Source organism: Condylura cristata, unplaced genomic scaffold (genome assembly GCF_000260355.1).
Source record: "Condylura cristata isolate star-nosed mole 26May11 unplaced genomic scaffold, ConCri1.0 scaffold00015, whole genome shotgun sequence".
Taxonomy (NCBI): domain Eukaryota; kingdom Metazoa; phylum Chordata; class Mammalia; order Eulipotyphla; family Talpidae; genus Condylura; species Condylura cristata.
Genome location: NW_004567116.1, coordinates 38,282,155 through 38,295,621, shown reverse-complemented (window position 1 = coordinate 38,295,621; position 13,467 = coordinate 38,282,155). Strand labels below are relative to the sequence as shown.

The following is a 13,467-nucleotide window of genomic DNA, read 5'->3' as shown; positions in this document are numbered from 1 at the left end:
TCCAGACAGCCTTCCCTGGTCCCAGATCCCTGGTGAAAAAGGAGGTTCTTTCTCCTTTGAGCCTCCAAAGGCTTCCTCCCCCTCTTCCTTGGGCCTCGGTATGCCGTCTCCAGGAACAGAACATAGCAGGGACTGACTCTAACTTCCTCTCAGCCCAAGCAGGTGACTGGATTGCACTAGGCTGGAAGGCCTGCAAGCAACACACCCTTAATCCAAATGGGAAAGACAGGGAAGAGCTGAAGCTGAAGGGTGGGATGGTTGGTGCTCTGGTATTGCCTGTCTTCCAAACAGGTCTGAGTGGGTAGAAGGAAAAGGAGGCTAGGACCCCACACCCTGCTTGCTGTTTACCTTGAGTTGTGGGAAAACATTGTAGGGAGAAAATTTCCGCTTTGAGTAGAGGCCAGCTGAGTACCTCACCTCAACTTTGACTCAGCTCTGCTTCAGAGGGTTGGACACACTTTTCTTCACTGGGAAATTGATGGGCAAGGAAGAGAGCCCTGCCATGTGACTTTGGGTAAATCCCTGTACTACCTGGGCCTCAGCAGCCTCATCTGAAAAATGAGGAGTGGGTCCTAGGTCTCTCCAAGGGTGCATCTTTGTGACTCTATTTAAAGTCAGATTCATTCCTCTTGAGTTTTTTCTTTATACTCTTTTGGGAAAGTTTTGGCATGGAGGGACACCCTCCTTGTTCTCCCCAATAATGATGATCCCTATTATCTGAAATTTGTACTTTTCCAAACTCCTTGAAAGCTTATAATTTTTTGTCTTCACATCACTGCTGGGGTAGAAGTTGTTATTCCCATATTGCAGATAAGACTGATAGAGAGGAGCAGAGACTCAGATCACAGGCCCCAGTGCCTTGCAGCTTGGTGTTAAGGTGGTTTGGCTGGGCCTTTGGTTCAGGAAGCCCCTTGGTGGGAAGGAAGGGAGGGTGTTGAAGGATCTGGGCTGGGCCTCCACCCTGTCCCAAGAATGCTCACCCAGGGTGGCTTGACTACTTCCAGCACCTCTTGATTCTTCCCACCCTCATGTCCTTCTCATTCATGATGAGACAGAGTCATCTTTCAGGCACGGGAGTCTGAGTGTTTTTAATCTTCAGGTGGTTCCCCTAGTTGGGGGCTGGAAGCACTAGATCCCAGGGTAGCGATAGGAGCACTGAGCGGGGAATTTAGTCAGGCCTAGTGCAAGCTCTTTCACAGATATACCAGCTGACCCTCAGCAGCTGACTCTTTCTTTGGGCCCCAAGCTCCTCATTCATTAAAGGGGAATTAAAACAATTACTGGGTAGCAATATTCCTGGTGGCCCAGTATGATTAGGGAAATCAAGATGGAAGTTTGTGACAATCACAAACCAGTGATAGGCTGGGATACTTAAGAGGTAAAAGCATGAGGAATGAGAGGATCTAAAGGAGCAATGAAGGAGCTCATGGAAAAGGTATCTCAGGGAGCTTCTGACTTCATTCTGAAGAAAAATAGAAATGACCCGAGATTGTTTTGTCTCCTATATCCTTATATCTCAAGAGCATACAATTGGATTATTTATAGTGTGTGTTCATGATACACTCTCATGAATTACTTAATTGGCTCCAAAAAAAAAAAGAAGAAAATAATATAAAAACAAAAACCCCTCATACAATTAAAAAAAAAAACTAAGACTTTTATAATGACCTACATCTCAGTATAGATCTCCCTCCATTCAATTATGTCCTCCCTGGACATAACAGTCACCACAAATCCTATGTTCAGTATTCCAAACATAATTTTTTAAAAAGATTTATTTATTTATGCATACAGAGCTGGGGTACAGGCCAGATGTGCAGGGACAGTGAGAGGATTCACCAGACACAGAGTGGGGAACAGAACAGGCAGATGGACGAAGTACACTGCTGAGGGGAGCAGCGGGCAGGTCAGAAGAGGTCTGCCTCGCCATGTGGTCACCTCCGGGGCAGGCGGGGATCGAACTTTTGGGGAAATGGCTTTAGCTTCTCAGTGTTGTGCTTTAACCCGCTGTGCCACCAGGGAGGGCCCCCGAACATAATTTTTTTTTGTAGTTTTATTGCATCTGTATATTCCTTCAAATCACATATTTTCATTTTAGTTGTTTTTAGTTTTATAATAATGGCATCTTGATAAATATATTTTTGGGCATTTAGAATCTTTCATCAAATTACATCCAAGATTATCTGTCATGTTACATGTCGTGATTAGCTTTCTATAAACAACTTTGCTTTCTATGTACAAATCAGTGTTAATGAAATAAAAATAAAGCTGAGTATTAGTCAACTATATTAACCTTTGATACAAACATTATTCCCAAGCTTCTTAAGTTTAATTAACTGCAAAGAATGAGCTGTATATAGGCAAAAACTGAAAAGAACTGCGGTTACAAGGGACTAAGACTTAAAAATAGTAGAGATTAAGATTTTATTGAATCCATAAATAAAAATTTAAAAAGCAGTCATAATTTATCAGCTGCCAGTAACTTCAAGGTTTTTCTTCTTCCAAAGTTGCTTTGGAAATTCAAAATTTAGTTTGCTTCATTCTTGGAAGCCTCATCAAATTTCTTCATAAGATCCAGAACTTCATCCTTATCCTCTTCTCTAGTAGCAATTGATACTTTTCTATCCACAGATTGTTGGGGCAATGCTAGTCTCCTTAGAATAGTCACACTGTCTACATCGCGCTGGTATAAGATGCTTGCCAATAATACTGACAGTGTTTGCTGCCAGAGACATCTGAACCTTAGGGATGTTAAAATGAATCATTGTTCCTTGGTCTGTGGACATAGTCACTTCTTGAATACCAGAGATGCTGTTTACTCCTAATTTCTTTAAGGAGAACTGAAGTTTTTGTTTGTTTTTAAATCATCTGCCTGACTATTCTGCAAACCACCTTCTTTCTTTCTTTCTTTCTTTTTAAGATTTATTTATTTATGCATATCAAACTGGGGTGTAGGTCAGAGACAGAGTGGAGAGTATAGTAGGCAGATTGACAAAGTACACTGCTGAGTGAGGTCTGCTGCACTATGTGGGTCACCTCTCTGGTGGGAATGGAACTGGTGCTGAAGCACCTGCAGCTGCAGCTAGCTTCCTGGTGCTGTGCTTTAACGTGTTGTGCCACCAGGGAGGGCTCAAAACCACCTTTCTGCAAGCAGTAGCTTTCCCAGCAATGCACACCTGGGCTGCAGTTTGGTGAATTTCTTCTGCTTCACAATAGTTTCTTTCATCTTGGAGCAGAAAAGGGGCCATGTGAGGATTAGGGTTGGAACTCAGGGTGTCTCTTACAGACCACCTGAGATTAGGCCTATTTGGGAGATTTTTTTTTTTTTTTTTTTTTTTTTTTTACTGAAGATTGCTGTGTTTGTAAGTGCAGAAGTTACTCAGTCTAGGAGGCATTGTCAAACTAAGGTTGAATTGCTTTTGTTTTTTGACATTTTCTGTTTCTTTTTCTGAGTATTGTTTGTGTCTCTTGCCCATTCTTCTACTGAGTTATAATCCTTTTCTTGTATTTTATAAAAAAAAAAACTGCCTTGAGTTTTCTATGGTCAATACCCCAGGCAGCAAGAGAGGCTGGTAGTATTATCACTGTGCTACAGGTAAGCAACCAGAGACTCAGGGGAGTAAAAGGGTTTGTTCACTGCCCTTCTGCACCAAGCTAATGCCATCTCTAAAAGAAAACAAAACAAAACAACAAAACCCCAGAGGTTTAAAAAAGATAGACATTTTTTCCTCTCTCATGTAAAAGCTGAGATTTAGGTAGCCCCAAGATGGAATGGTCAGAGATGGAAGCTGTTTCCAGCTTTCTGCTCTGCCAGCCACAAGAGGGTGCCCTTGTTGGTCTAAGAAGGTGCTCTTAGCTGTGAAACCCTCTTGCAAGCAACAAGAAAAGAGAGGATGCAAAGATAATCACGTATCTCTTAAAGACAGTCTGCTTTCCCCATAATAAACTGCCTTAGGGTAGTCTGATTACATTTCAGTAGCCAGTAACACGTTATCTGGCCACATCTAGCTTCAAGAGAGACTGGGAAATGAAGTTTTCATTCTAGAAGAGCATGTGTGCCCAGGCCAAAGAGCACTGATACTGTAGTTGGCACTTAGCTGTCTGTCACAGCTGCCTAGAGGATACTAGGCACTAGGTACTAGGACTTATCCTCTAGTATCCTAGAGGATACTGGGTACTAGGACTTGGTAGATGAAGAAAGGAGAGGGGGCACAGGGGGAGGGCTTTAGCATCTGGGTTAGGAAATCCGTCCCCATATCTGGGCCTCAGAGTCCCCTTATACAATAGGAGTTGTTCTCAGTATCAAATACATGGTATCTGGAACCCCGAGTCCAGCAGATGGTCACCACGGTCAGTATTGTGGCTCCCAGTGCACCCCTGACCCGACACCTAGGCCCTTTATTCTCCAACCTCATCCCCTTGCTCTGTCCCTCTGCTCTGCCCCCTCCTCTATCTTTTAGGAAGGAGCTCTATGGGTGCTTCAGGGGTGGAGATGCTAGAGTGATTACACCTAAGGGGGGGAATCCCATACTGTCAACACAATATCAGGGATGTAAAATAATGGTATTTTGATAAGTAAAAAGGAGAAAAAAGGAAGATTCTTTGCCATAACTGGCTCTGTTTATGGACTCATGTGGAACTCCAGCAGGCAAGTGCAGACCAGACTGTTCTACAGGAGGAAACTGAGACCTTAGAGGAAGGAGTGAAGACTGGAAAGGTGGGAGGAAGGATGAGGAGAAAGAGCAGAGAAGACGAGGAGCCTCCAAGGTGTGGCTGAGAGAAGAAGTGCACAGGGAAGACGAGCAGCTGAAAGCTACATATTTCACCTCCCCTTCCACAAAGGCAATTCTCAGGGCTTAATTGAAACTCACTGCTGCTTTCCAGATAGACTTAGCACACCTCCACCTCCAGAATTTGAACACAGCATGCCTTCTACCAGGAGATATCTCCTCTTCTCTGACTTTGGAGTTCCTCCCCAACTGAAGTCCCACCTCCTTGAACATGCATTCCCTGGTATTTTCTTCTGCTGAGCCCCCACCAACTGGAGCATCCAGCCTGCTCTTGACCTAGGTTGCAGGAGGTGGTTGCAGGACAACTAGTTTCTCAGCTTTTTAAAACAGAAGGCCACATGCTCTCCACACCAGCTCTCTGGCTGTCAGCCTCAAGGCAGAGCCCGGCTCAAGGCTGACCCAGCCTGTACTTCTGTGCAAAGCCTCCATCCAACCCTCATCAGGTTCAGCTGACCCTTCTTCATAGAGCCTTTCCTGACTCCTCAGACTGGGTCATGAGCGTTCTTTAAGCATCTCTTCCCCCAGCCATGTCGGTGTCTGTATATCAGTAGTTGGGAGTTTGCATGAGGTTGGGCTGGGAACTTCTGCTACTGGGGTCCCAGCAACCACCCAGATGTAAGCATGAGCTATCAGTGAAGATTTGCTGAATGAATGGAACATCATACCTGTACGGAGCTCATACTCATCCCACAAAACCCAGCTCAGATGTCCTCCCAGATGTTCTCACTTCCCCCTCCCATCTTTCCTACTCTCTTATTGGTGAGTCCGAAGCATGCAGTATACTCAATTACAGTTCATGCCACACTATATTTTTGTGAACAGCTTAACATGGTCAACAGAGAGCTCTGGGGAGCCAGGTCCAGGACTTTTCTGTCTTTGTGACCACAGGCTAGTATAAAGAAAGGGCTCAAGAAATCACTGCTGAAACTTTGGGGTCTATGGGTCACGTTACTCCTTGCCCAACTGAGTTAAGCTTTCTGCATGGTTTGGGGTTGGTGGGGTGTCTGGTACCCCAGTCACAAAGGCAAACAGTCCAGGCCCCAAGCGTCTTGCCACAGTGGGCTCAGCCGCCCTGCCGCTTCCATTTGGCCGTGAGTTTCTGTAGCAGCTCCTTGGGTCGCTGGCGAAACTTCTTTTGGGTGAAGTAGAAGAGGATGGGATCCAATACGCTGTTGAAACTGGCGAAGGGCCGCGTGCCTTTGTAGGCGGCTGCAAAGGCTTCCAGCACGGAGCAGGGGACATCGGGTGTCGAGCGCACCCCCAAGTAGGCTGTCTTGGTGATATGGAAAGGCAGGAAGCTGATGACGAAGACGGCCGCCACCATCACAGCCATGCGGGCCGCCTTGCTGCGTCGCTCCTGGGCCACGGGCTCTGCTGGGCCATCCTGCAGGCACAAGTGGCGGGCCAGACGCCAGTAGCAGGCCAGCAGGGCAATAAAGGGCAGCAGGAAGCCAATGACTGTGAGGGCCATGCCATAGGGCATGTATTGGGAGGCCAGGTGAGGTGGGCTCAGGTCATAGCAGACGGTGCGGTTGCGCTGACTGCCTGTGGTGGCAAAGACAGCTGTGGGCAGGCACAGGGTGGTCACCACCAGCCACACAACCCCGCACACTAGCCAGGCAGCCCGGCGGCCCCCACGCTTATGCCAGAGGGCTAGAGGGTAGCAGATGCCCAGGTAGCGTTGGAAGCTGATGCAGGTGAGGAAGAGGATGCTGCCGTGGAGGTTGACATAGAACAGGAAGCGAACCAGGCGGCAGGTTAAGTCACCAAAGGGCCAGTCGTCAGCTCTGGCATAGTTGTAGATGAGCAGGGGCAGGGAGCAGGTGTACAGCAGGTCAGCCAGAGCCAGGTTCAGCGTGTACACAGCTGTGCGGGTCAGAGCCCGCCGGGACATGACAATCTGGACGATGACACAGGCATTCAGTGGGAGGCCTGCCACGAGCACTACTGAGTACACCGGTGGCAGCAGCAGATGCTTGAAGTTCTCTTGGAAGACGCAGTGGGTAGGTGCTGAGCCCAGGACCGGGGCTGTTTTATTGTTCCACACCATGGCTTCCCATCTAGGCTTCCTAGACCAGAAGAGACTGGGGAAGAACACATAAGTTATAAGTGACCACACCCACTGACCAACAGTTAAGCCCCTGTTCCTCTTTGGTCTCCTCACCAGAACTGTTTCTGATATTCACCATCCGTGGAAGACCACGCAGCCCTCACATCAAGAGAACCTGGAATTTAATAAAATTCAAGGATGGCAGAAATGCAATTCATCTTCTGTCTATAATTCCTCCCAGCCTTCTTGGTGAACTTCTATTCATCCTTCAAAACCATAGTCAAATGCACAAAAACACTGCTCAAAAAGACACCTGCACCCCCATGTTTATTGCTGCTTTATTTACAATTGGAAAGACATGGAAACAGCCCAAATGCCCAAAAGTGGATGACTGGATTAAAAAGACGTGGTACATGTACACAATGGAATATTACTCAGCAATCAAAAAAGATAAACACATGTCTTTTGCAGCAACATGGATGGAGCTGGAAGGGATCATGCTTAGTGAAATAAGCCAGAAAGAAAAAGGAAAATACCGGATGGTTTCACTCAAAGCAGGAGCATAAAGGACCAGGGGGGAAAGTAATAATGAACAACTACATACCAGAGATATTTTGCGGGGGTGGAGTGAGGAATGGGATCAAAAATGGGGTGGGAGGAGTGCACTGGACTATGATGATGGCACACGGGTGAAGCAGTGATGGGAAGTCCATGGGGATTACAACTGAGATGGGAAAAGGCTCAAAATTATGCTGAAAAAAACACTTATATTAAAAAATAAAATAATAATAATAATAAAAAAGATAAAAAAATACATAGTTAAATGTCTTCTCCATTGATGGAGACTGAGGATAGACTTGGGCTTAATCCCAGCTCTGTTATTTACTAGCTGTGTGACTTTGGGCTAGTTGAGATACCTTATCTGAGTCTCTGTTTTGCCATCTGAAAAATGGGGGAATGGTACACTAACTTGTCAGGATGCTATAAGGTTAGAGGAATCATGCTATGCAGGGCTTTCCCTACTTTCCTTGGTGCTTGGGGCTTGTAGTTAGGGTAGGCCTTTCTCTTCCCCACATATCCAGAAGCTTTTGAGAAGAGTGAGGTCTGATGCTTCCCTAAGAGCCCAGCTGGGAGGCCAGTGTAGGAGGACACTGATAACGCTTAATAACATGAACAAAATGTTCACACACTGGGAGCTGGTCAAACATCTCCTTGGCTTAGATTCCATCCAGGGCCAGGGAGATGACCCACATGGCACCGCAGACCTTTCTTGTTCCACCAGCTGCTCCCCTTAGCACTGTATTTCTTCAATCTGCCTGTTCTGCCCCCCACTGTCTCTGTCTCTCACCACCCCTGCACTTCTGGCCTGTACCCTAGTTCTGTATGCATAAATAAATAAATCTTAAAACAAGAAAAAGGATTCCACTTTTTGAAGCCTTTACTTGTTTGACTTGAGGCTACAAAGACGCATCTGGCAGAACCACTGAGCCCATAGTGCCCCCTGGTGGCTAGAGTGAAAACTGCTTCCTTGACGGCAAATGGCTGAGGAAAGGAGCGAGTCATCCTACTTGATTTAGAAGCAGTCAAAACCAGAATTTAACTGCCCCACTCAGAGAAGGTAACTTATTGTAGCTCACGGAGTGGAATGTAAATGTCAAAGTCTCTTCCTCACATATCCAGAAACTGGATCCAGCTTCAAAACTGAGAAAGCAGGTTCAAATCTCACGCACCTTTTCAGGGTCTATGTATTTATCAGTAAAATGTGTCATAAACATGACATGCAGTAGGCACTTAATATATGTCATGTCATGTTATTGTATACTGTACCTTGTCCCTCCACTTCTCCCTTCAGACTAGCTTTTGAGGAGTCATCAGCACAAATGCCATGAGAGTATCTTTGATGGAGTAAGTCTATCTTTTGGACATCCACTTCCAAACTGGAATTTCCACATTTGCTAGTTTCTAGAGAGAATTCACAACTTAAAGCCAGTGGATCTGTAAGGCAAAGCCTTTAAAAGAGTAAGTGGAATCCTTCCCCCTCCTCACGTTACAAATAAAGAAATTGAAGCCCAGAAAAATGTATGAAATTTTGCAAACATCCTTAGAGGGTAACAGACGTTCGAGGCTGAAAATAAGGGCTCCGGTACAGGTTCAGATCTGTCACATGTGAGCTCTGTGGCCTTAGGCTTATGACTGAACTTCTGCCTCAGTTTCCCCTTTTATAAAATGGGTAAAACAGGACCTGCCTAATAAGGTTGTGAGGATCAGTGCCTGGCACAGAGCAACTTAGCTGTTCTTAATGTGAAAAATCTGCTAAGAAAAGGCATGAGATTATAAAGAGTGACATTAGAGCAAAACATAACCCCCCACACTAGTGTCTCTCTAAAATATGATTTTGATGAAAATACATTACCAGATTCTGGGTAACTGGAAAATGACATTTGTATTCTCTAGTCTTGCATAAAATGGGGCTGTCAAAGACTCTTGGTGGGTGCCAGTCCTTGTGCAGTTCTGGACGCCCAGCTAACCATTAGGTGTGAGGGAAAGGCCAGTGGAAGGGGCATGGCAGTGTCCCTGCTGTAGCCAGGAAGCCAAGATTAGTATAGGCAGAACAATTGTTCATTCATTCATTCATTGCTTCATTCATTGGTTCAGGCCATTCTTTCATCCATGCATTTATTTTCTTATTTTAACATACCAAGCATTTAATAAGTATTTGTTACCTCCTGGATCCATGAGGGCTCAGGAGACAGATGAGACAGATGTGTCCATGAACATATACAAACTAGTCCAATGGGGGAGACTAGTGTGAGCAGAAAAGACTTTTCAGAAGAGGATGGATGGAGCAAAATCATGGAGGCTGAGGAGGATTTCCATGGGTGGACAGGAGTGTGAGGGCCCCTGGGGGCCTTAGGTGGGCTCCCGGACAGGTAGGCCTGGCTGTCGCCCTGGTTCCCTCACCCACTCTGCTTTCTGAGACCTAGGGGCAGAGCACTGTTCTCCCAGCTCCATGCAAATTGGTCCCCAGGGAGGGCACACTGGGCCCCTGCCTCTGGACAGCTTCTGACACTGGCTCTCTCAAGCCCTCACATCTGTCACCATTAGGCATGAGGGGAAGACTAAACCTAAGCCTTGGGCCAGCTGTTGTGTTCACAGTGGGAGCCTTTCAGATGTGGCTTCCCTGCATCCTTCTGGTTTTGGGGAAGAGCTCAACCCTGTGTCCTGACATTCAAGACCAAGCCCTCCAGCCTCACTGGACGTCTCTGGGATCCCTCCACTCTGTTCCTTCCTTTCTTGCCACAGTTTCCAAGACATGGAGGCTGCCAATAGCCAGTCGTGACCAGAGATTTGAACTTCCTCTCTCCCTCCCCACACCGCTAACCCCTTCACAGAGTGCTGTTCAAGCCATCTCTGTTTGTCAAACCCCAAGTGGCCATCAAGTTCCAGACCCAATCTCCCTCCTTCCCTTTCCAACCCCCACTTCTGGGTGGAGTTCCTTCCTCTGTCCCTGCCCTCGCCCCAAATACACGAATCTCCTTGAATTTAGCACTGGGCCCAATCTGCCCAATTTCTTGTGTCTATTTCTGCCCTACTCACCCCACACTGGTCCAAGGCCCCAAGACACACCAACACTCACATGTATATTCCTGTTCCTGGAAGCACCTTGGTGGCCCAAGTGCTCAGGGGGTATGGGGGAGACCAGACCTGAGGCTCCCCACTCTCCTGTCCTCAGCCCAGGTTAGAACACCTCCAACAGGGCTGGCAGCTTTCTCTGTTTCCTGGCAGGGCTGTCTCTGACTAATATAGTCCCTGCAGGGCCAACCCTTCCAACCACCCCCAACACCAAGTGCAGGCGGAAACTGGGCCTAGAGGGGCAAGGATGTGAAGAAAAGGTCTCCTTCCCGGAACACCAGCCCTCCCTACCACCCACGCCTGCCCGGAGAGGAAAGAGGGTAACAAGGAGAGAGAGTGAGAAATGGGGAAAGACTGAGGACTGTAGAACAAATATCAGCCCCGCAGATGCAGCAACTTCTTTTCTCTTCAGTCCTCTCTGTCTCCTCATCTTTCCAATGGGCATGCTGGTGATTAGACAGCTCTTAGCTCCTCCTTTAGCTGTAACTCAGAACCATTTTTTCTGGCCTCTTGCTCCTCCACCCACCCCTCCTTTCTTCATTTATTCAACAGCTCATTCACCCACACATCCCTCCCGCTATGCGGCTCTCCACTTACACACAAACTTATTCATCACCTTCTCCTGCCTTCCCTCTTTTTCTTTTCTCCACAAGCATTTATTGAGCACCTACTACATGACATCAGATCTCTCATCCCCTCATTTACCGGTCACTGCTCCTTCCACATATAGGCCTAGATCTCACTGAGAGTGATGCGATAGGTTTGTGGGGATAGAGGTGATACCCCTGAGAACTCAGCCTCCTCGTCACCAGGATGCAGAGTTATTAGTATGACCAGAGGAGATGATGTGGCCTGAGGCCAGCCCCATGGCAGAGGCAGTACTGGGGTGACCTGGAGGAAGCAGACCTTGATTTGAAGGGGCTGAGGCAACTGGACTCAGGGGCAGGGTGGTGCAGGGGGAGGACAAAGGCCTGGGAGTTTGAGAGCTCATCTTCTTGTTCTACCTTGGCCTCTGCTTGCTCTGTGACATTGGACACACTCTAAGCCTCCTCTGTCACACTGACTACCAGCTTGTTGTGAAGGAATAGCCAGAGGGAGGAAAGGCCCTTTTAACCCTCGAAGGTGTAAAGTACTGAGCTCACCCCCAAACTCATTTCACAAGCAAGGGGACTGAGGAACTGAGCAGGGCCCAACCACCCCTATCCACCCGCACAGGCTGTTAGAAGACTTAAATGAACACAGGTAGGTGAGGTGCCCTGGCAGACAGCTGCTACTCTGTAAGCGTTTATTAACAGAATGAATCGATTCCAAGCCCAGCCTACAGGCCACCCCTCTGGGCTCCCTCTGCTCACCACAGTCTCCACTAATTTCTGGATCCTCAGGGCCAGATGCCATTTCTTAAATGCCTACTCTGTGCCAAGTGCTTTATCTGCACTTCTGGGTGGGATTGGGGGTGGAGGTGGAGGGAGATTATTCTTGACATGAAGAAAACAAGACTCAGGAACCAGTGAGCTTCCCAAGATGTTCCAGACAGGTGGCATCTCAATGGTCTTTCTGAGGCTACAGTCCCCTCTTCCCATGTTCTCCCAAAGCCCATGCCTGGTTGCTCAATCCAGGGGTTCTCGGGGTGTGTCTTCCCTGCGTTGAGGACCCGTGGCCACGAGATGGCGCCAGCAGACTGCCCTGAGTGTTAGCTTCCACCTTCAGCCGGGACGCTTTCCCAGTGTGAACGGGGCTGTGATGAGATCTGTTTACCCTGACACTAGGCATCCGCCACACACCTCCACCCCAGGCACAGCAACCACGCGAGGAGAAGCAGATAGAAGGAAAAGTGGCGTGGTCCTGACGTCCCTCCCCCCCCTCCCCCCCACCCCCAAGGGGATAGCCATTGTCTGTTTCCTTTTTTAATTCAGGCAACACCCAGGGGCTCAGTTTATGATGTAGCAAAATTAATTCAGTTTAGATATAAAGAGAACTGACGAGGGTTGATGCTCCTTGTGCCTGCTGTCTGGAGTCTCAGGCTACTCCTTTAGATGATTCTGCTGCTTCATCCTTTCCAACCCCGCCATCCTCCCCCTCCCTTTCCCTTCCTCACCCCCCTTCCTTCCCCCCTCCAGTCCTGATATCTGGAAAGGATAAGAAGACCTGACAGCCAAAGACAGGAGTTGGAAGCCTGAGTCACTGCCTGCCAGCCAGCCAGGAATCAGCCCAGACCAGGCTGGACATGAAAAAAAGCCTCCTAACCTTGACCTGCCGGTCTTCTGGGAAACAGGCCTGAAAACCCCCTAGCCAGGCCCCTGGCCTGTGAGCTAAGGAGCGAGGGCACAGGATGACAGGGGCTGAGACTCCGTTTCCTTCCCCTGCAGAGTGAGATGGGCAGGCTTGGTATAGTGTTTACTTTACTGGCCACTGCGCCCACTCCTGAGCCCAGGAAGCATCCAGTGTGGGGCAGGGGTGTCCCCCAGAGCCCACCTTGTGCCAGCCTGAGGCCAGGTTCTTGATGGTGGTGTTACCTAGCACCCAGAGGACAGTGGGCAGGGGACAGGCCACCCTCCTGAAGGAGTTTTGGTTTCTTCTGTGGTATCAGGCCAGCTGCAAAAGCAGGCAAACTGGCAGAGAAGGGCACAGGGAAGACAAGAAAGCTGATTTCTCTTCCCATTTTCCACTTCCCCTTCTTACCTCCTGCTCTACAGGACTTAGCTGGAACTGAAACAGTCATTTTGAGCACATAGAAAGGGAAGCTGTAGCTTTGGGGAATTTGAGGGTTGAGCCTGCATCCTTTAGTTTCTCTTTGGCTCCTACAGGCTAACCGAAGAGGGAACTTACATCACCTGTGCCTCTCTGTGCCAGGCTCCGCCGCTGGTCTGTGAGCTCATGTAATCCCTTACTACCATCTGGACAAATGTTTTGGCATGGACTGTGTACCACCACTGTGTTAGAGCGCCTCACATGCCAAATCCCATTCATTCTTCAAGTCATTATCTCTATTTTATA

At 47.9% G+C, this 13,467-nt stretch overlaps 1 protein-coding gene and 1 pseudogene across 1 annotated transcript; both read right to left on the bottom strand.

Annotated features, from left to right (window-relative positions):
- Positions 1-2,419: 2,419 nt before the first annotated feature.
- LOC101634694 lies at positions 2,420-3,364 on the bottom strand (annotated as a pseudogene).
- A 2,489-nt stretch (positions 3,365-5,853) lies between these two features.
- P2RY6 (pyrimidinergic receptor P2Y, G-protein coupled, 6) lies at positions 5,854-6,855 on the bottom strand. The gene has a single exon (XM_004683692.1). It carries the CDS (start codon positions 6,838-6,840, stop codon positions 5,854-5,856), a length of 987 nt encoding a protein of 328 aa, XP_004683749.1. The 5' UTR covers positions 6,841-6,855.
- Positions 6,856-13,467: the final 6,612 nt, after the last annotated feature.